Genomic DNA, 23,301 nt, shown 5'->3' on the forward strand with positions numbered 1-23,301 from the left:
ACAATTACTTGGCCAATACCGGGGTTGTGCATGATTTACATTAGTTGTGTGAGGATGATGAAGCATAGCCAGACTATATGATTTTGTAGGGATAACTTTCCTTGGCCTTGTTATTTTGAAAGTTCATGATTACCTTGCTAGTTTGCTTGAAGTATTATTGTTTTCATGTCAATAGCAAACTATTGTGTCGAATCTTACGGATCTGAACATTCATGTCAGACAAAGAAGTTGCAAAGGACAACTATGCTAGGTAGCATTCCACATCAAAAATTCATTCTTTATCACTTCCATACCCGAGGACGAGCAGGAGTTAAGCTTGGGGATGCTTGATATGTCTCCAACGTATCTATAATTTTCGATGGTTTCATGCTATTATCTTTTCAAACTTTGGATGTTTTGCATGCCTTTTATATATTTTTGGGACTAACTTATTAACTCAGTGCCAAGTGCCAGTTCCTGTTTTTCCATGTTTTTGACCCCTTTCAGAGGAGAATTTTGAACGGAGTCCAAACGGAATGAAACTGCCGAAAAGATATTTTCCGGAACAGAAAAAGATCGGAGAGCCGGAGAATCAGCTCAGGGGCCACCAGGGACCCCACAAGCCCTCATGGCGCGGCCAGGGGGGCCCGCGGCCCCCTGGCTTGTGGGCTCCCTGAGGCCCCTTTGCCCTAGGTTTTGCGCCTATATATCCCCAAAAATTCCAAAAAAAATAAGGAGATCATCGAAAGTACTTTTCCGCCGCCGCAAGCTTCTGTCTCCGCAAGATCCCATCTGGGGCACGTTCTGGTGCCCTGTCGGAGGAGGATTCGAATACGGAGGGCTTCTTCATCAACACCATGACCTCTCCGATGATGCATGAATAGTTAATCATAGACCTACGGGTCCATAGCTAGTAACTAGATGGCTTCTTCTCTCTCTTGGATCTTCAATACAAAGTTCTCCATGATCTTCATGGAGATCTATCCGACGTAATCTTCTTTTGCGGTGTGTTTGTCGAGACCCGATGAATTGTGGATTTATGATCAGGTTAACTATGAATCTTATTTGAGTTTCTTCTGATCTCTCTTATGCATGATTTCATATCCTTGTAATTCTCTTCGAGTTGTGGGTTTTGTTTGGCCAACTAGATCTATGACTCTTGCAATGGGAGAAGTGCTTGGTTTTGGGTTCATACCGTACGGTGACCTCACCCAGTGACAGAAGGGATAGCGAGGCACGCATCATGTTGTTGCCATCAAGGGTAAAAAGATGGGGTTTTCATCATTGGTTTAAGATTATCCCTCTACATCATGTCATCTTGCTTAAGGCATTACTCTGTTCGTCATGAACTCAATACACTAGATGCAGGTGTCGATGTTTGGAGCAATAGTAGTAGATGCAGAAAGTATTGGTCTACTTGTCTCGGACGTGTTGCCTATATGTATGATCATTGCCTTAGATATCGTCATGACTTTGTGCGGTTCTATCAATTGCTCGACGGTAATTTGTTCACCCACCGTGATATTTGCTATTTTGAGAGAAGCCTCTAGTGAACACTATGGCCCCCGGGTCTACTCCACACTATATTTTCAGCTTTACACTTTTTACTTCGTTGCACTTTCCGCCTTCAGATCTCACTTTGCAAACAATCTTGAAGGGATTGACAACCCCTTTGAAGCGTTGGTTGCAAGCTCATTTGTGTCTACGCAGGTACTCTGGACTTGACGAGACCCTCCTACTGGATCGATACCTTGGTACTCAAACTCAGGGAAATAATTACTGCTCCTTTGCTGCATCACCCTTTCCTCTTCAAGGGAAAAACCAACGCAAGCAAGTCTCCGTCGACGTGTCAATTTCTGGCGCTGTTGTTTGAGAAGTAGCAACGTCCAGGATCTCATCCGGGACTCCGAACAACTTTCGGTAACCACATACAATTCCCATTACAACTCTAGAATCACCGAACCTGAAGTGTGTAGACCCTACAGGTTCGGGAACCATGCAGACATGACCGAGACACCTCTCCGGCAAATAACCAATAGCGGGATCTGGATACCCATATTGGCTCCCACATGTTCCATGATGATCTCATCGGATGAACCATGATGTCGGGATTCAATTAATCCCGTATTCAAATCCCTTTGTCCATTGGTGTGTTACTTGCCTGAGATTTGATCGTCGGTATCCATATACCTTGTTCAATCTCGTTACCGACAAGTCTATTTACTCGGTCCGTAACACATGATGCCGTGACTAACTCCTTAGTCACATTGAGCTCATTATGATGATGTATTACCGAGTAGGCCGAGAAATACCTCTCTGTCACACTAAGTGACAAATCTCAGTCTCGATTCGTACCAACCCAATAGACACTTTCGGAGATACTTGTAGTGCAGCTTTATAGTCACCCAGTTACGTTGTGACATTTGATACACCCAAAGCATTCCTACGATATCAGGGAGTTGCACGATATCATGGTCTGAGGAAATGATACTTGACATTAGAAAAGCTCTAGCAGACGAACTACACGATCTTGTGCTATGCTTAGGATTGGGTCTTGTCCATCACATCATTCTCCTAATGATGTGATCCCGTTATCAACGACATCCAATGTTCATGGTCAGGAAACCATGACCATCCATTGATCAACAAGCCAGTCAACTAGAGGCTCACTAGGGACATGGTGTGGTCTATGTATTCACACATGTATTATGGTTTCCGGTTAATACAATTATAGCATGAACAATAGACAATTATCATGAACAAGTAAATATAATAATAACTATTTTATTATTGCCTCTAGGGAATATTTCCAACATACAACTCATCTTCAATAGTGTTGTCAACCATGAGATGTGTTTGCAACCAACCGCAGAAAGTCCTGATGTGTTCACATGTAATCCAGTCGTCACATTGCTCCACGTGTTTGGAGCGCATAACATTCTTGTGTTCATTGACATACGGGGTCACCAAGGTAGAATTCTATGGAAATGTGTACTGTGATTGAGCCCAAGAACGCCCCTCCCTACATATTATTGAGTCCGCTCCTAGCGTGCCTTTCTAGCGAGTCTCCCCTCATACCGCAGTTGAGGAAGACCAATCTTGTTAAGGTCAGGAATGAAGTCAACACAAAACCCAATGACCTCCTCTGTTTGAAGGCCCGTGCAGATGCTTCCTTCTGGCCTAGCACGGTTACGGACATATTTGTTTAAGACTCCCATGAACCTCTCAAAGGGGAACATATTGTGTAGTAATACAGGGCCAAGAATGTCAATCTCGTCGACTAGATGAACTAGGACGTGCGTCATGATATTGAAGGAGGATCGTGGGAACACCAGATCAAAACTGACAAGACATTGCACCAAATCACTCTTTCACCTTGGTATGATTTCTAGATCAATTACATTCTGAGAGACTGCATTGAGGAATGCACATAGCTTCACAATGGCTAATCAAACATTTTCCGGTAGAAGCCCCCTCAATACAACCGAAAGTAGTTGCATCATAATCATGTGGCAGTCATGAGATGTTAAGTTCTCGAACTTTTTCTCTACCATATTTATTAATCCCTTTATATTGGATGAGAAGTCGGACGAGACCTTCACACTGAGCACACATTCAAAGAAGATTTCCTTCTCTTCTTTGGTAAGAGCGTAGCTGGCAGGACCTTCATACTGCTTTGAATGCATGCCATCTTTTTTGTGCACACGTTGTTGGTCCTCCCGTGCCTTCGGTGTATCTTTTGTCTTCCCATACACGCCCAAGAAGCCTAGCAGGTTCACGCAAACATTCTTCGTCACATGCATCACGTCGATTGCAGAGCGGGCCTCTAGGTCTTTCCAATAGGGTAGGTCCCAAAATATAGATTTCTTCTTCCACATGGGTGCGCGTGCCTCAGCATCATTCGAAACAGATTGTCCACCAGGACCATTTCCAAACAATACTTGTAAATCATTGACCATATCAAGTATGTGATCACCAGTACGGAGGGCAGGATTCTTTCGGTGATCTGCCTCACCTTTGAAATGCTTGCCTTTCTTTCGACATTGATGGTTGGTCGGAAGAAATCGACGATGTCCCAGGTACATATTCTTCTTGCATTTGTCCAAATATATACTTTCAGTGTCATCTAAAGAGTGGGTGCATGTGTGGTATCCCTTGTTTGTCTGTCCTGGAAGGTTAGTGAGAGCACGCCAATCGTTGATGGTTACAAACAGCAACACATGTAGGTCAAATTGCTGCTGTTTGTGCTCATCCCAGACACGTACACCTTTTCCATTCCACAGCTATAAAAGTTCTCCAACTAATGGCCTTAGGTACACATCAATGTCGTTGTCGGGTTGTTAAGGCCATTGGATGAGCACCGGCATCATAATGAACTTCCGCTTCATGCACAACCAAGGAGGAAGGTTATAGATACATAGAGTCACGGGCCAGGTGCTATGATTGCTGCTCTGCTCCCCAAAAGGATTAATGACATCTGCACTTAAACCAAACCATATGTTCCTTGCGTCACCTGCAAAGTGCCCCCACCTTCTCTCCATTTTTCTCCACTGTGACCGATCAGTGGGTGCTCTCAACTTCCCGTCTTTCTTATGGTCTTCCTTGTGCCATCGCATCAACTTGGCATGCTCTTTGTTTTTGAACAAACGTTTCAACCGTGGTATTATAGGAGCATACCACAGCACCTTTGCAGGAACCCTCTTCCTGGGGAGCTCGCCCTCAACATCACCAGGGTCATCTTGTCTGATCTTATACTGCAATGCACCGCGTACCGTGCATGCATTCAAATACTCGTACTGACCATGGTAGAGGATGCAGTCATTAGGGCATGCATGTATCTTCTGCACCTCCAATGCTAGAGGGCTGAGAACCTTCTTTGCTTCGTACGTACTGTCAGGCAATTCATTATCCTTTGGAAGCTTCTTCTTCATTATTTTCAGTAGCTTCCCAAATCCCTTGTGAGATAAACCATTCTCTGCCTTCCATTGCAGCAATTCTAGTGTGGTACCAAGCTTTGTGTTGTCATCTTCGCAATTTGTGCACAACCCTTTTTTGTGATACTCTAACATGCGCTCGAACTTCAACTTCTCCCTTTCACTTCCACATTCTCTTTATGCATCGACAATGACCCGGCAAAGATCATCATTGGGCACATCGTCTAGTGCGTCTTGATCTTCAGCTTCCATCGTTGCAGTATCACCGTATTCAGGGAGCATAGGATCCGGATAGTTATCATCATCCTCTTCTTCTTCATTGTCTTCCATCATAACCCCTATTTCTCCGTGCTTGGTCCAAACATAATAGTGGAGCATGAAACCCTTCTCAAGCAGGTGGACATGAAGGGTTTTCGGGGAAGAGTAATCCTACGTATTCTCACAGTTAACACATGGACAGTACATAAAACTATTCTACTTGGTTGCTTCGGCCACACTGAGAAAATTACGCAGTCCTGTATTGTACTCCGAAGTGCGTCGGCCACCATACATCCATTGGCGGTTCATCTGTATTATGAAATTAAGTATATCAAAAACCATTGCAGAACATCATGAATAGAGAAATGACTAAATTAATACAAGTTCAACATCACATTAAAACCAAAGTACAGCAACAAAAGTGATCAAAATTGCAACTAAGGTAACAATTGACCCAACATCATAATGATACCAAGCCTCTTTATCAATGACATATTTTGTAATATTCCTAATCTTCAAATGCATTGCATCCATCTTCAAGCGCATTGCATCCATCTTCAACCGCATTGCATGCATCTTGATCTTGTTATCATCAACGACATCGGCAACATGCAACTCCAGTTCCATATTGTTATCCTCAATTAGTTTCAATTTTTCTCTTCAAGTAATTGTTTTATTTTTCAACTAAATTTCACCTCTCGAAAAGAGGGTCGGTTGGAATTTCCGGTTCACATACCTCCTAGATAATAACATCCATGCCACGTTGGTCGGCATAATTGTCATAAACAATAAATGAAACAAATAGTTATAAAAAGAAAATATAGCAAGTCTGAATCATAGTCCGGACGAGGGCCGACGTGGGCGGATACCAAAACCATCGCACTATGTAATAACAAACAATAGTAAAACTAAGACATTTATACAGGTATCTATCTAAATCATACAAGTAAGAATTTCTTTTCTTTTAAAAGGAGATAAGAACAAGAGGCTCACCACGGTGATTCCGGCGACGAGATCGGCGCGGGCGATCGACGACGATGAGTACGGGGACGGGACGACACCTACACATGTGGATACTTTAAGAAGTTCATTTGAGTTCAAATTGTGCATCTAAATCAAAAGAACTCCCACATACACTCCTACACTAAAACCCACAAACCACTCTACTTCTAGAGTATTTGAAATGAGCTAAAAAGCAGTGAGAGATGAAAGGATGAACTAGCAAACCTTTTAGAACATTTGCGTGGTTGGTGCACCGCCAAACCTAGACAAATCTTGAGGAAAATGGAGCTTGGAGGTCGAGCTTGGAGAGGAGAAAGCTTAAGTGTGGCTCGGGAATTTCATCGAACACCTCATGTGCATGCATAGAACGGTGAACACAGCAGGGCATGCACACCCCCCACACGGCCAAAAAACAGTGAAGAGGGTGGGCAGCGGCGAGGGTATATATAGACATCTCTTTGATCCCGGTTGGTGGCAAGAACCACGACAGAAGACTGACCTTTAGTCCCGGTTCCAGCCTCCAACTGGGACTAAAGGTGCTGCTCCAGGAGCGAGGACCATTGGTCCCGGTTCGTCTCTGGAACCGGGACCAAAGGGGTCAGACGAACCGGGACCCTGTGTCGGCCGGTGCCCTAGCCTCACGAACCCGGACTGATGCACCCATTGGTCCCGGTTCGTAACAGAACCGGGATTAAAGCTCTTATCTCGCCTCGACCAAAGCCTTGTTTTCTACTAGTATGAGGACGAAAAAGGATAAAGGTTTTACTGTGCCGGGAGCTGACTAGTGTTGGCGTGAACCTGAATGCGCAACGCCGGGCCTAATGTGCAATGCTAGCAAAAAGTTAATAGCTATGTCGTACGAATTTAGCTCACATCAGCACTATTTGAAAATATTAGTGCTGGCGTTGGCCAGAAATGACGTCCTACCAACGTAAGTTCTCGCTAGACATTTATCCTCTAGTGAGATCTGTGCGCTCTTTTCTTTAGTTAATTATCTATAAATAATTCTAAAAGATAGTATAATATAATTGTATTTAAGGAAACCCATAAACAGTTTACTAAGCAATAAAAATAATAAAAATATCGAAGTACTTGTACATGAAAGAGGGAAATAAAATATACATGAAGATCTCTTTTTAGAAATGTAAAACGTATAATATAAAATAGAAAAAAAGAAGTCATTTTAAGAATGTTGTTCATAAATAATACTTTTTATAAAAAAATTAAGTTGTACTATTCATAAATACTACTAGGAAAAGGACTCGTACGGTGCAATGGGAAAAAGCAATACCACACACTCTTAATTTATAAAAAATGGTCTAAAATTTGAGTATTTGTAGCTACGACCCAAACAAAGACGATTTTAGCCTACAAAAGCGCAGTTTAAGATTTCATAGTTCTTCTATTTAAATAAGCTTGCATGTAGATTTAATACATAGAAAGAAACGGTCAAATGATCTTCAATTTCGTCTCTAATCCTGATTTTGCTTAGATGTTCATCCACAATCCAAATCAGTACCAGTATGAAAGAAAGACTGGTAATGCATTATTGATTAAGATTGCATCCTAGATAATATTTTTAAAATGATTAATAGGTAAAATAACATCATATTCAAATTCTACATATTTTCTAATCAAAATCCATATATAACATCTTCAATTTGGAGTTGCGGTTTAGAAGATATGAGTATTTTAAAAAAATATTTAATATGCATATTCAAACTCTACATATTTTTTTAATCAAAATCCATATATAACATGTTAAATTTGGAGTTATGGTTTAAAAGATATGAGTATTTAAAAATATATTTAATATGTATTAGGGGTTTAATGTCAAGAACATCAGGGTCTTTTAATAAAATAGCATGGCGGTCTAAGAATATCTATTTTTTTATTAGTATTGGTATAGAATACTTTTCTGTACGTAAGAAATAGTTTTTTTTTTCTAAGACACTAGTCATAGGAAATGTGAAACCCTGAAGAAATAGTTTTTTTTTCTTCTAAGACACACTATTCATAAGAAATAGTTTTCTGTACATGATTACTATTCAGAGTTGAACACGCACAGGAGCAGTAGAAGACTGAATGATCACTATTCATGGTGACTATTCGCTGTTGGACAGATAAATGAACAGTAGAGGATTAAAAAGTTAAGAAAGAAAGAAAAAAGGAAAGCTTTCCGCTTTTGTATAGTAACTTGGTTATTCATGCCCAGTTACGTGCATGGCATGTTAAACTTGGCTTTGAACGCATGCTAGTGATTTGCTTCTTTGCAGTGGATGTACACATCCATGGGCCGGGGACGATTTTAAGACCCCCCCCCCCCCCCCCAATCGTTATCCTTCAGTAGCGATTAGTTTGGAGGGGTAAATACGCAGCCTTATCTAACTGTCTTGCCCCCCCCCCCCCCCTTCCATAGGCCATAAGCAAAGGCCGGTCCAGTGTTTCATATAGTACGTATACGTTAACACTACTAGTCTACTACACAGCCAGGTCAACACAGCACGGCAACATCAAAGTCCAAAGGCCCAAAGAAAAATACAAATACGTAAGGAGTTGGACACTTTTTTTTTGAGCTGGAAATATGGGAGTTTATTCAGCAAAAGCCCCGGCAAAATCTGCCTGAAGGCACGTTACAAGGAAGCTAGGTTGCGATGACATCCAACACTCCGACACCTCCCTAGTGCTAGCTTGCTTTGCACATAAGTGGGCAGGCATGTTAGCTGCACGATTACAATGCTGAATACAAAAAGAAGAAAAGAAAGCTACGTGCTCCCCTATTTCATCCAAGATAGGCGCCACAACTGAGCGAGAATTGTGACGCAAATGCCATAGCTGGACCAGTTCCAAGCTATCTATCTCCAAGATCACTTTCAGAAAGCCTCTGAACCGAGCAAAATGAGCACCTTCCCGCAATGCCAAGGTTTCAGCAACCAGAGGATCAGTCACCCCGTCGAAAGGTTTGCACTAGGCAGCGATAAAGCCCAGCTTAGAGCGAGCAACCCCTCCACCGCCACTTCTGCTATGCTGAGGCGCCACACTGCCATCGGTGTTAATCTTAATAGTGTCTTGATCTGGTGGCCTCCATCCATGCCCAGGTAAGGTACCCGCCTGGTTACGAGGGATGTCCAACATCGCTAGAGCATCTCTCGTCAAGATCATCGACTGGCTTGGGCTAACAGGGCCCCGGTCATGAGTAATGTTGTTGTGCGAGGTCCATATAGACCACATGATCGACACCAGCTTCGCCCTATCAGCCTCTGAATGCCGTTGATCACATAGAATATCAGTCTTCCACGTTTGAGGATTCACATCAGGTCGATAGACATCTAACCATTCTGGCGCTATGTCCCAAAACTTCATTGCATGAGAACAATCCAGTAAAGCATGCCTCAGAGTCTCATCTGGGTTAAGACAAAGCTTACATGCACTATCATTAGATATATGGCGATGCTTGAGGACAGATTCAACAGGTAGAATACCTCGCAAAACCCGCCACCAAAACACCCTCCCCTTCAGAAGAACCTTGAGCTTCCATAATCTGGCCCACATCTGTTGTTCTGACGATGAAGTTTCTGTTACCGTCCCCTCTTCTAGAGCCCGAAGCTCATATTGGGTTATCAGAGATCGGTACGCTGTTTTAACAGAGTAGATACCAGATTTTTCGGGAGCCCAGGCCAACACATCCTCCTCTCCTTCTGATCTGAGGGGGATATTCAGAATTGCATGCACTTCGGCAGTAGGGAAAGCCTGCCTAACAAGATCAATACTCCATGAGCCTGTGTAGTTATCAATCAGCTCTGAAACCTGCTGGAACTGTGGGTTGCCCGATCGAGCGGGTCTCATCCGTGGCAAGGAAGGGATCCAACAATCATCCCAAATAGATATTGTAGACCCCGCCCCAACTCTTTTGATCAGTCCTAGTTGCAGAACTTATCTTCCTTCGATGATAGCGCGCCAAGTAGCAGAGGAACTTTTTGGCGCAATAGCTTGCATAAAATCACACCTCGGGAAGTATCTTCCCTTTAGAACGCGAGCACACAACGAGCTAGGGTTTATCATCAGCCGCCATACATGCTTCCCCAAAAGCGCCAAGTTGAACTTCTCCAGATCGCAGAAGCCCATACCCCCTTTTCGCTTTGGTTTAGAAATTGCATCCAAAGTTGTCAGAATCGCGATTTTGAATCGGATCGGAGCTCCGTTGGTAGGATCATGAATCGTAGAATCTTAACTATCAGGATCGTAGACACTTAGATTCTATGAGCAAAATCGTAGAATCGGAGGGGCTATTTTGGATCGTAAGATCGTAAGATTCTAAGACTTGAGTCACGATTGTGACAACTTTGATTGCATCCCATGACAGCCAGTGCAATGACCGCCGATCCACCGATGAACTCCACCAATACTTCGCCATAAGCGAAACAAGACTTTTACAAACCTTCTTAGTCAACTTAAAGCAAGACATGTTATACGTTGGGATAGCTTGTGCAACCGTTTTTAGTCTCACCTCGCGGCCTGCACAAGAAAGCATCCGTTCAACACCGCCTTGCAACTTCGTTCGAATTCGCTCGCGGATATGATCAAATGTTCCGCTCGTTATTCGACCAACCGCCGTTGGAAGGCCAAGATACCTTTCACTAAAGGCTTCCACCCCAATATTGAGACAAAGGTTAACCTCTTGATGAATCGTATCAAGAGTATTAGGGCTGAAATAGATGGAACTCCTATCCTTGTTCACGGTCTGCCCAGAGCACTTTTCATAGACCCCCAAAATCTCATTCAACCGGTGGCCACTAGATACCGAAGCCTGCATAAAAATGAGACCATCATCCGCAAACAAGAGGTGATTAATCCAGGGTGATTGATAGCTGACCCGGATCCCACGATCCATTTGTGCCCCTCCATAAAATTTCAGAAGGGAGGTAAAACCTTCTGCACAAAGGAGAAAAAGATATGGCAACACGGGATCACCCTGTCGTAGCCCACATGTAGGGGTAAAGAAGGGGAGAACTTCCCCATTAACACGCACTGAGAAACAAACTGACGAGACACACTTCAAGATCAACTTGACGAATTCCATGTTGAATCCCAGACGTAGCATGATCGCCTCAAGATAGTGCCACTCCACGCGGTCGTATGCCTTCATCATATCCAACTTGACAGCACAAACCGCATTCTTCCCTCTCTTTCGTCGCCGCATCGAATGCACACTCTCGTATGCAATCAACACATTATCCGTAATAAGCTGGCCAGGGACAAAAGCACTTTGCTCCTCCCCGATAACTTCATCCAAGCACACCCGTAACCGGTTGGCAATAGCCTTTGCCGCAATTTTATAAAGAACTGGGAATAGAGAAATAGGACGAAACTGAGTAATCCGCTGGGGGAAAGGTACTTTTGGGATCAACGTAATTGATATATTATTCAAACCTTCAGGAAGATCGCCCCCATTCAAAAAATCCAACAAAGCTGGCACAATATCGATCTTAAGGAGTTGCCAATGCCTTTGGAAAAAACCTGCTGTAAAACCATCAACACCACGGGCTTTGGATGGCGCCATTTGAAAAGAGCATACCGAATCTCCTCTTCTATATAGGGCTTTGCAAGTGCCTCATTCATGTCCCCTGTAACTTTGACCGGGACCGAATCTAGCAAATCATCCATCGGGTAGTAGCCTCGCGATGTATATAGTTGCCGATAAAATGAGGAGATCTCCTCCGGAATCTCATCTGGTTGTGAGCATCTGGTTCCATACGCTCTCACCAATCTCTCCATTATGTTAATTCTGCGCCTCTGTGATGCTTGGGCTTGGAAGTAACCCGTGTTCCTATCACCATCGCGCTACCACAGGACCCGAGACCTCTGACGCATCCAGATCTCCTCCCGTTTCAGCGCCATTTTGAGCTGGGCAGAGAGATCCTTCTCCTCCGCTGACGGGCCCCTTCCCATAGAACGCAAACGGAGACGGTTCAACCGACCCCGTAGTTTCCTTATCTTCCGCGAGAGACAGCCAAACTCCGTGGCTCCCCATGACGATAGATCTTGTTGGAGAGCTGACAAAGCATCAGTAACATTTTGCAGTCTCTGCCCTCCCTGACCGCATCTCCATTTATCAAGAACTAGCTGATCATAGTCCGCGTGAGTCTGCTAAACATCCTCATAACAGAATATTCGAGCTCTCCCCGTTATCTGATTAGCAGTTTCTTTTATCTTTACCATCACAAAGCAATGATCTGACTCCACGGCCCTGATATGCTTTACTGTGATAGAAGTAAAAAAGATTTAACAGAGCTATATTACCAAAAGCACGATCCAACCTCGCCTTTACATTTGCATCACCTGCTTGAGCGTTATCCCAGGTATATGCCGTCCCGGACCACCCCAAATCTTGGAGCCCACATTCATCCAAAACCTCATGAAAAGCCCGCATCTGTCTATCAGAACGTTGCGCTCGTGAAAAATGCTCTGAAGCATTCATTGTTTCGTTAAAGTCGCCGATGCATAACCAGCTCTCATGCTGGACCGCATGCAGAGTTCTCAACAAATTCCAACTGATATGCTTGTCCTCCACACGGGGAGCACCATAGATACCAGTGACACGCTAGCCTCTACTGACATCGCTCTTTCGCCGCACCCTCACATCAATGTGGCCGACACTATATGTCACTAGATCGATGTTGAAGTCTGCCTTCCAGAACAGACCAATCCCTCCACTAAGACCCGAACTGCTAACTACAAAACAGCTTGCAAAACCCAGCTGGTTCTACAAGCGCTCCACTCTTGACACTGCGATTTTCGTCTCCATCACGAACAGGAGACCGGACGCTTCCTGCTTCACAACATTGCGAAGCTCACGAACTGCCCCAGGGTTCCCAAGCCGTCGACAGTTCCAGCTTAAGCAACTCATTGGGCCGGGCAGGGCTGACCAGCAGCCGCTGCCGAAGATTCTGAAGAGGGAGGCGTAGGCCTCTTCTTGTTTGTGTCTCTTTCCAAATTCTCCGTAGCTCCCCCTTCCTCCTCCAAATCTGCAGGCATCACTTGGGGTAGCTCGTCTGTCCCACAAACCATAGCATCCTCATGCTCAGTAAGAGCAAGCAAGGGCTTTACCACCGGCTTATAGGTGTGTGTAGGTTGGGGCACTCCCTTATGCTTCTGTTGAGCTGGTACTTTCACCGGGGAAGAAACCTCCACCCCTTCCTTCTGCTTGGTACTCGATGCCCTTGACTCTCTGGTGTTGTTCTGATTGCTAGGTTTTGGTTGATGTTCACCAGAGCTCGTCCTCGTACGATCCTCTGCTGCCCACAGACTTGGTTTGAACAGAAGATCGCCATTCTCGTCCATGTTCCCAGGAGAGGGGCAGAAAGGATCGGCATAACCCAATCTACCACACGAAAAGCAGAAGTGCGGGATATGTTCATACTCGATTTCATACTTGTCCGTACTTTTCCTCTTGGCTGATTCGATCAAAATCCATCTTCGTAGCGGTTTCCGTACATCAATAGACACACGACCACGGAGGAATCCCCCTACTGGATCGATTTGCACAACCGTAGTCGTCTTATCGATTTGCCGCGCAATCGCCAACCCCCATTTGTTGTTGCGAAGATTGTAGGGTAGATTGATGACCCGCACCCATACTGGCAAAGTCTCAAAGACCAACTCCGATGGCTGCATATGCTCTTCGAGATTCTCCAAGATCACCACATGCTTGTTAATGTGCCACGGAGAACCATCCCACACTCGATCGCGCTCCCTCTTTGACACAAATTCTGCTGCGAACGTATTTTCTCCCAGGGATCGGGAAAGCAGTCCCCTAGGGTTTCCCCAAGCCGGGCAGAGGGCACTCTGGATCGTTTGAATATGTAGAAGATTGCGACACAGAACCCTCCCCGCCAATAACCACTTCGGCTGTGATCCCTCCTCAAAGTCGTCAATGACCAGTGGCGTTGCCTCCTCCTCCGAGATATCAAGCTTTCCCAGTGCTTCCTCCATCGTCGCTCGGTCCGAACGCGGGGAGAGAGAACCGCTTCTTTGTCGATCCTTGTTCGTGGACGATGAAGCCATCTCCGGTTCCTATTCAGGCCAATCGCCCCGCCGATGAGATCGAAGGGCGCCATCAGGTCCACCTAACCCTAGTCGCCAGAGGGTTTTAGGGTTTAGAGGAAAAGTCTGTAACTTGGAGAAAACTCGTTCTAAGGAGTTGGACACTTGGACTTGTAGCAGTACGTACGATCAATCAGCAGTATACACGATCGATCTGCGCCCCCGTAGAGTCTGCGGCGCATTGCGATCTGAAAACCTACTCGCTCGCTCCGTCGCGCCGGCAGCCTCTATCCTCTTAGGCCTGTATCCTCTAATCTAATCTCTTCATCAAGCTTCAACACACAACAGTTGAGAAGGGAGGGCCTCCGTACGGGGCGACGACCAGACTTGCAGTCGTGCCGAACTGCCGATCCGCTCATCCAGGCATCCAACCACACCCACATGGATACGGCTAGACAATCAAATATGAAGAAAGGTCAGTTTTTTCAGGAAGATTAATTTCTATCTTAGAATTTAATTGTAGGAGTATAGACATTAAAAGGTAATTATAATTTCTTTGATTGTCCAATTGCGTACGTGTAGACACGAAGAGAAAGAGAGCTCAATCCATCCATACTTTTTTCAAGCCAATTGGTTCAAGCAATCAGCCATGTGAACATGATGCTAATACAAGTAATGTGGAACTTAGCGAAGAGAACCACCCTAGTTGTGCTGAAGGTGATGCTCAAACTAGTCAAGATGGGCCAAAAGTTACAAAAGAAGCAACAGTTATAACGACAAGGTATGATTAAGACCTAGGGAGACGCCCTCAAATTTGGCAACTCCCTCCGAAAAAGCAAGATGATGTTAGGGCCTATCAACCAGAATTGGAAAATTTTGAATTTAATGAAACAAGTGTTGTTCGTCGGCGATTCCAAAAATATTGGTACACAAACTTTTGGTGGTTGGAATATTCAACTGATACAAAATGTGCCTATTGCTTGCCTTGTTTTCTCTTTTCGAAGAAGCCAGTTGGGAAGTTTGGTTTAGACACATTTACCGTCAAAGGATTTGATAAATGGAAGAAGGTCAACAATGGAAAAGAATGTGCTTTTCTCAAACATATGGGCACTACTCCTAGCTCGGCTCATAATTTTGCAGTTCGGTGTTACGAAAACCTGAAAGGGAATCCAACTCATATTGACACGATGATTAAAAAGCAAACTAAGCAAATGGTTCTGGATGCAAGGTTAAGGCTTAAGACTTCCATCGATGCCATGAGGTAAGCAATACACATTTAATTTAAACCAATTTTCTGAATATATTATATCTTATAATTATTCTGCATTGATTGCATCAGGTGGTTAATGTTTCAAGCATGTCCATTTAGAGGCAATGATGAATCTGAGGATTCCAAGAATCAAGGTAATTTCAAGAAAATGATTAAACTTTTGGCTTATTATAATAAGGATGTACAAGAAGTAATACAGAATGCTCCTAAAAATGCAAAGTACCCCTCATCAACTATTCAGAAAGAAATTGCTGGCATAATTTCACGAAAAGTGCAAACATCAATTAAAGAAGAAATGGGTAATAGCAAATTTGCAATATTGGTCGATGAATGTCGGGACGAGTCTAAAAAAGTGCAGATGGCAGTAGTTCTTCGGTTTGTGATCATAGGAGGATTGATAAGGGAGCGGTTTCTTGATCTTATTCATGTGAGTGACACTTGTGCTTTGACTCTCAAGAATACTATCATTGTTGTCCTAGTTGATAATGGGTTGAATGTGCAAGATATTAGCGGCCAAGGCTACGATGGAGCAACCAACATGAGAGGGGAGTGGAATGGGCTAAAGGCTCTAATTCTCCAAGAGTGTCCTTATGCTTATTATATCCATTGTCTAGCTCATCAACTCCAATTGGCTTTGGTTGCCGCTTCAAGGGAGGTAAATGAGGTTCACAATTTTTTCCAGCATGCAAACTTTGTTGTAAATACGGTTAGTGCATCTCCCAAACGGAATGATGAGTTACTAGAGAACCAGACAGCTGAAATTGCTAGAGAGATTGAATTAGGAGATCTTGACACTCGAAGAGGGGCTAATCAAATAGGATCTTTACAAAGGGTGGGGACACTAGATGGAGTTCGCACTATAAGTCAATCAAGAGTTTGCACAAGATGTTTGCTGCAACTATTTCAGTTCTAAGAAGTGTAGCAACTGATCGCTCGGCTACAAGGAATTCAAGAGGGGACGCTAGAGGTGCCCTAAAGATATTAAACACCTTTGATTTTGCCTTCATTCTGCACCTAATGGAAAGAATTATGAAAAGCACGGATGTCTTGTGTGTCAAACTTCAAAATAAAAGTTTGGATATTGCTAATGCATTGGATTGTGTTTCTAACACAAAGGCTTTGCTTGCTGAACTGAGAGAAAATGGATGGGAAAGTCTTTTTAAAGATGTCAAATCATTTTGTGTGAAACATGAGATTGACATCCCATACATGGATCAAAGGTATGTCTCTCTACCTATCTCTCCATGTTCATTAAATTACAATGTAGAGATTTATTCACCTACAAACTTACTCATCATTGTCTAAATCATGCAACTAATTCATGTTTTCTTTCATATATATTGCAATTATAGGTATGTTGATGTAACAAAATCTTGAAATAAACATGACAACACCACCGTTATCCATCATTAAAAAGTAGACGTGTTTAATGTCGCAATAGATCAACAAGTGATAGAGTTGAATGACCGATCCAGTTCTCAAGTTACACAGCTTCTAGATCTTTATTCATCATTGGACCCTAGACATGACGCATTTGACAAGTCCAAGATATGCACTTTGGTGGAAAAAATTTATCTTGCTGATTTTTCTAGTCAAGAAAGAGATCGACTAGAGTGTGAATTACCACATTTCCATCTTGATACATTGAACCATCCTGAGATCAAAAATAGCAAATCACTTGCTGATATGACAAAAGGGATAATTAAGACTTGAATCCTGATGGATTAAAAATACCAGTGTTTCTGTGATCATTCAATAGATAGCCCTTACACCGTTACACGAGGAACACGCCGGATGGGTGCAGCACACGCACTGCATCTGCACATCTAAATTACACACACAAACGAAAAACACAATACTTAATCAAACGCAGCAACATACGCGCGCGCATGCAGGAGCTCCGGGCGGCCGGCCGATGCGATTGACCGATCCTGCGCAACCACCGCACGAGCATGCATGCATGCATGCAAGCACGACGTACGGCAGCGAAGAATCGTCGATCAGAAGTCGCCGGCGGCGGGGCTGGCTTCGCCCCCTTTGGCGCCCTTGCCGCCCTCGGCATGGTTCATGCTGAAGCTGTTGAGACTGCGGCCGCCGGCGCCATTCATGGAGAAGCTGTCCTTGCCCACGCCCGTGGCAGCCTCCACCGGCTCCGCGGTGTGGCTCAGAAGCAGGAGCCCTAGCAGGGCCAGACCGAGCAAGGTCATGCGCAGTTCGTTGTTCCTTACGCCCGCCATTGATGCCTGTTGAAGATTGCGAGATCGCGCGGATGGAGGTGGGATTATTTGATTATTGCAGTGGATTAGTCACGAGCTCCGGTGGTGGGTGGAGGAAGGAGGAGGTGTTTTTGAGGATTCATTATGGGAGGAGAAGGAGAGAGGGGTGGTGGAACAACTTCGGCTAGACTTGGCTAAAAGATTGAGCCTGAGAGGCACACTAATTATAGTCATGCACCCAGCTAGTTAAAAATAGCAACACGCAAGCAAATTATCTAGCATTTGCGGAAGATATGGTCACATTGTTAACAGCGAATGAATTTGTAACAAAAAAATCGCTTCATTCGCAACCTTAGTAACAGTTAGGTTAACTCTTTGATCCTCGTAAGTTTTAAAATCAGATAATTCTGCTTGTTGTGGCATTGCGTGAATTATGATTATTGGATAAATGAAGAATGGAATATTGTACTGATTTACCCCAAAACCAAGATTCTAGAATTCAAGTGTCCTCTCTTTACTGAAGATTTTTTTTACTGAAGAATTTTTTTAGTCTGAGCCTCTGAGGGTCCATTATATGAAGTTCGCACATGGGCCTCAAAGATTTCAGGGCCGGCCCTGCCGTAGTTTCAAATAAGTTGTGTGATTCTGCTCACGCACATTCATAATCTGCGTTGTCTTGTACAAATAGCACCATGGTGCTGATGTACCTCATCATTTATGTTGATTAACTACTAAGCTTATTTGCAATTACATCGTTTTTAGGTTTCACACTAGATAAACAATTTTTTTCATGTTTTATGGATGTGTATGGCATATCTGACGAAATTACTGATGAATGCTCCGCATCGGGGATTACCAGAACTTTTTATCATGTTAAGGATCTCGATGATAAAAACACCAAAAATGAACACGTCGTATTTGGTGGAGAATAGGCCCTCATAAGTATATAAGGGAGTCATGAAGACACTAAATTTAATAATATATAATCAATACAGTAATGTATGTCGTTACTATATTGTTGACCAATTCATAAATGGACTAATTGATATGCAATTACTATGTACCAACATCTTTCCTTTAATTGGTGTTAATCGACATGAATACTTTTGCTAGTAGCCTGAGATCAGAAATTTAGGATTCATTCCATTTTCCAATAAAACTAGAAGGAAAGTGTGTTTTGTTGCGTCAATAGATCAAATGAGAAACATTTAAGCTTTCGCTATAACTTTTGATCTGCACAGTTTGTTATATCAAAATCACGTAATAGTCAGAATCCAGAAAAATACATAATAATATAGTCCTTCTGTACATCTGAAGTTTAGCACTCGGAACATTCACGTTTATATGCCTCCATCTTAGCTCTAAATTGGGTTTCTGTTCAGTAAAAAATTCCAGCATAATATTTGAAGGCATGGCTACAGCTGGTACAAGACCGGTAGTATCACATTAAAAAAAGACCAGTAACATCAACATGCAAGTTCATGAACTACTCCCTCCGTTCCTAAATATAAGTCTTTAAAGAGGTTTCATTAGTGGACTACATACGGATGTATATAGACATACTTTAGAGCGTAGATTCATTCATTTTGCTTTGTATGTAGACTAATAGTGAAATATCTTAAAAGACTTATATTTAAGAACGGAGGGAGTACATCCTAAGTTAACTAGATAATACCCCGTGCACTAGTAGAAAAAGGGCATTTAGCCCCGGTTCGGTTGGGCCATTAGTCCCGGTTCTCGAAACGGGACTAATCAACCGGGACTAATGCTAGCCCCGGTTCGGCCCCGAACCGGGGCTAATGGCCTTCCACGTGGCGGGGCTGGGAGCGAGGGGGGAGGGGTATTAGTCCCGGTTCGTATTACGAACGGGGCTATTTCTTCGTTGTTTTTTTGAGCAGTTTTTGGGTTTAGGATTTTGCACTAAATTGGATGGGGCTATTTTGCTGCCCCCTATTTTTCCATTTATTTGTTTTGGGTATTTTTTTAATTTTTTTTTGCACTAAATTGGATTGCACATACACACCAATAAAGGAACAACTTGCACATCGTCACGAATATATTACACCATCTCATCCATCGTACTTTGTCGAACGTGCTTACAAAATGTAGACACGAGTTACATGCACATATATGCATCTTTTTTACACTATATCATTTCATATCTTTCTCGTCGAATGGCAAAAGTATTCTCTCTTGGGATTTAGGACCTCTTCATCAAAGAATCCGGCAATTTTCTCTTGAATTGCTCGTATAGGTTCCTGTGGTAGAAGACCGTCCCACAACCGTTCGATCTAATTTAAAGAATGGGTCTATATATATATATATATATATATATATATATATATATATATATATATATATATACATCAATGAAATCGAACACAATTCACGGTAATAAAATAAAGCTGTGAGTATTGTTTATCGTACTTCGATTTTTTTGATGTCCCGGGTTTTGCCCTTCTCATGGGTCGTCTGGCGAATGAACTCGCAAACATAGTATCCACATAAATTGTTCCCGTGTTCCTGCCTCAAGCACTTTACGAGAACAAGAGTTCAATCAAAAACATAATCAAGAATTATAATGGTATTGAAACTAGAATAAAGAGATGCGCGGATCTAGCTAGTAGTTACTTACATTTGTTAGTTTAAATGTAAGCTCTGGCTTCCAATCACCTCGAGTCTTGTCGGTGAACCGTTTCCAAGCCCTGCCAAGAAAAGGAAATGACTAAAGGAGTTCTATATTAATTCATGTTGCTATGAAAAAATAAACGAGAAGTTGACGATGTAGTGTCATAATGATTGAAATTACTTCTGGAGGCATTCCTGCATGTCCGTCCATGCAGTGAGGGGTGTGTGTTTCGGGTCCATGACTATTATTTCTCCTTTGTCAGGTACAATGATTAACAAAATAAAGTGGAACCTGCGCGCGCATAACGAATCAATTATACGTACACTTATAATAACATCGAGTAAGCGAAAATAGAATGTGTGTATAGTATAACACTCACTTGAAGTTGTAAGGAAATAGTATTTTCCTTTTGGTACTGGAAAACCTTAACGCTTTTACCAAGTTATTCTCTGTATCATGGGGATTCGTTTTGACACTTTGATGATGATTGTAATATGGGTCAATGAACCCAATGTCATAGATTTGTCCTCTTTTGCATTCGAGAATCTTCATTCTGCAAAATTAATATAGTGATGAGTAAGATTATACATGCAAGAACGAGCTGAGTAAGACTTAATGACATAAATTAATAATACTTACAAACAATAGGCACTGATGATAGCTTTGTCGAGGGCGTCTTGTTTGTATAACTGATATAATTCTTCGAATTCAATCATAATCACGCCTCGTCCAGTCCCGAAATGCTCGTCTTCATATGCTAAGTAGAGCCAGTTTTCTGATTCATGACATGCTTGCATGTACCAGTCATGCACTCTTCGCATTTTTGTTGGTAGATCTTTGACTAACTCAGGTTTGACCAGAGGATGCCCGTACCGGTACGTGTATGCTAAGTCAGTGAATACCTTCACATGGGTTAAGTACTCATCAATAGACATGCCTTGAGCCTTGGCTGCTTCTCCGTAGGTTGCAACAAATTCCGGATCGAGCCAGCTGTTTCATCTTTCTTCTCCTGGACAGCAGCTCCGCTCGAGCACACATTTGTATCGGAATACACTTTGAGCGGGGGGCACGATTGGTTTTTCTATTGTCCGAGTTGTGCAACTGATTTCCCGCTGGACGTACTACTCTTCAATCGCTGCTTTTTTGCTTGAGCCGACTTGATAATAGAGCGTTCATAGTCTGGTCGCAACAGTGGCGGGGGATCTTCAAGGTTTTTCAGCATTTTCACTACCGCGGCGTGCTCTCCTGGGTGGCCGGATAATCTGGCTCTTTCGATTTATTCTTGTTAGCCACTTTAGCCTTCCACTGTTCATGTTGGGCGTCTGCCCTCTTAATATTGTCCTCTCCACTATAGACCCAAGGTCTCTTCACCATATTCTTATGAGGTACTGTTGGGAGGGGCGACAACTTACTGGTGATCGGATCCCCTTTCTTCCGCCACTAATAGCGGTGGTTTGTTTCCGCTAATTGCTCTGATCCTAAGTGGGTGGAGACGGTTGACGGGGCGGTGGAGACGGCTGACGGGGCAGTGGAGACGACTGACGGGGCGGTGGAGACGCCTGCGCTGGAGACTGGTGAGGCGGCGAAGAGGAGGGCTGCGCTGGAGATTGGTGAGGCGGTGAAGAAGGTTTGCTGCTATGAGGAGTCGGTGGCGTTGGCGTCCAATTTGGAAGGAAGATGTCCTTCTTTGGCCATACAACGGTTTGGGATTTGACTTCTCCAAGTTGAGTCAAATCCCTATCTTCACCTGCAGGGTGGTCGAGCTTCAGCTCCTCATAATCTTTCATCACTTGATCCACCGTGACGACAACGTACCCTTGTGGAACCGGAGAGCAATGCCAAGTTGGATGTGGTCCAATTGGTAAGGCCATGCCGACTGCCACCGTCAACCTTAAGTTAGCAACTTTCACCTTTAGCTCACAATGTGTGCTCTCAGTGATATCATCCACTGGGTAGTCACAAGGAGGACTTGTCGTTGGTGCATCATCACCATCATCCTGGAGCTGCGTGGAAGCGACACTGCTTTTCCGATTCGATGCAGCTTCTATCATGAGCCGCTGAGATTGGTCGCTACCTTGTTGTCTCTCGATTTGATCCTGCTGCAGCCACTTTACTGCTTCTTCTACATTGCGCAGCTGGTCTGCAGTAGCTGCTTTCTCAGCTGCCTCCTTTTCCTTTCTCCTGTGATGGCTTCTATCGGGAAATCTCTTTCTTTCCTCGGAAAATGCAAGCATCCACGGCGGGGAGCCTGGTAAGCCTCGTGCTCGCCCTTTGTGTTCCTTATTCCCAAGGGCGCGTGTGAGCTCGTCGTTCTCTCTATCGGGAACGAACCGTCCCTCTTCAAAATCTTGTACTGCACGTCTAATCTCCTCGATGGGTAGGGGGTTATCCGTGTGTCTTTGGTTATATACTGTCTTTCCTTCTTTGTCCAACTTGCCCCCATGCCCGTAAAACCAGCAGCTTCCTCGTGGGAACCATCTTAAGGGCTCTCGAGTGATATGTTTTTCAGATATGATGCCGCAAGTGCTTCCCGCTCAGCCATCTTAGCGTCGTAGCCACCAGACCCCATAATGTGGTGTTACTTCTTCTTGCGTGCATTCGCCTTATTTTTTCAGACTTTTTCAAGGCGTCCTCCGATTTCTTGTACGTCACAAATTCAGCCCAGTAGTATTTTATCTTCTCATAGCCGTGATCGAAATTTGGAGTCTTCTCTTTCGAGATAAAATCGTTGTGCAATCTTTTTTCCAGCTCCTGAATAGATCGGTCATCTTCTTAAGAGCCCACTCCTTGACTTTTTTCTCTAGGGCCTCTTTTCGCGTAGTCATTTCCTCCTCATTTGGCTCCTCCTCATCTGGATCCACCTCTGGCGCCGGCAGGGTGAAATTAAGCATGAGCTTTCTCCAAAGGTTTTATTTGGTTGCTTCCCCGATATATGAGACTCCTTCCTGATCCCTTGGCTTAATCCATTCT

At 43.6% G+C, this 23,301-nt stretch overlaps 1 protein-coding gene across 1 annotated transcript; it reads right to left on the reverse strand.

Annotated features, from left to right (window-relative positions):
- Positions 1 to 17,214: 17,214 nt before the first annotated feature.
- On the reverse strand, positions 17,215 to 17,800 carry LOC123440691. The gene has a single exon (XM_045117248.1). It carries the CDS (start codon positions 17,721 to 17,723, stop codon positions 17,487 to 17,489), a length of 237 nt encoding a protein of 78 aa, XP_044973183.1. The 5' UTR covers positions 17,724 to 17,800; the 3' UTR covers positions 17,215 to 17,486.
- Positions 17,801 to 23,301: the final 5,501 nt, after the last annotated feature.

Source organism: Hordeum vulgare, chromosome 3H, assembly GCF_904849725.1.
Source record: "Hordeum vulgare subsp. vulgare chromosome 3H, MorexV3_pseudomolecules_assembly, whole genome shotgun sequence".
Lineage (NCBI taxonomy): Eukaryota > Viridiplantae > Streptophyta > Magnoliopsida > Poales > Poaceae > Hordeum > Hordeum vulgare.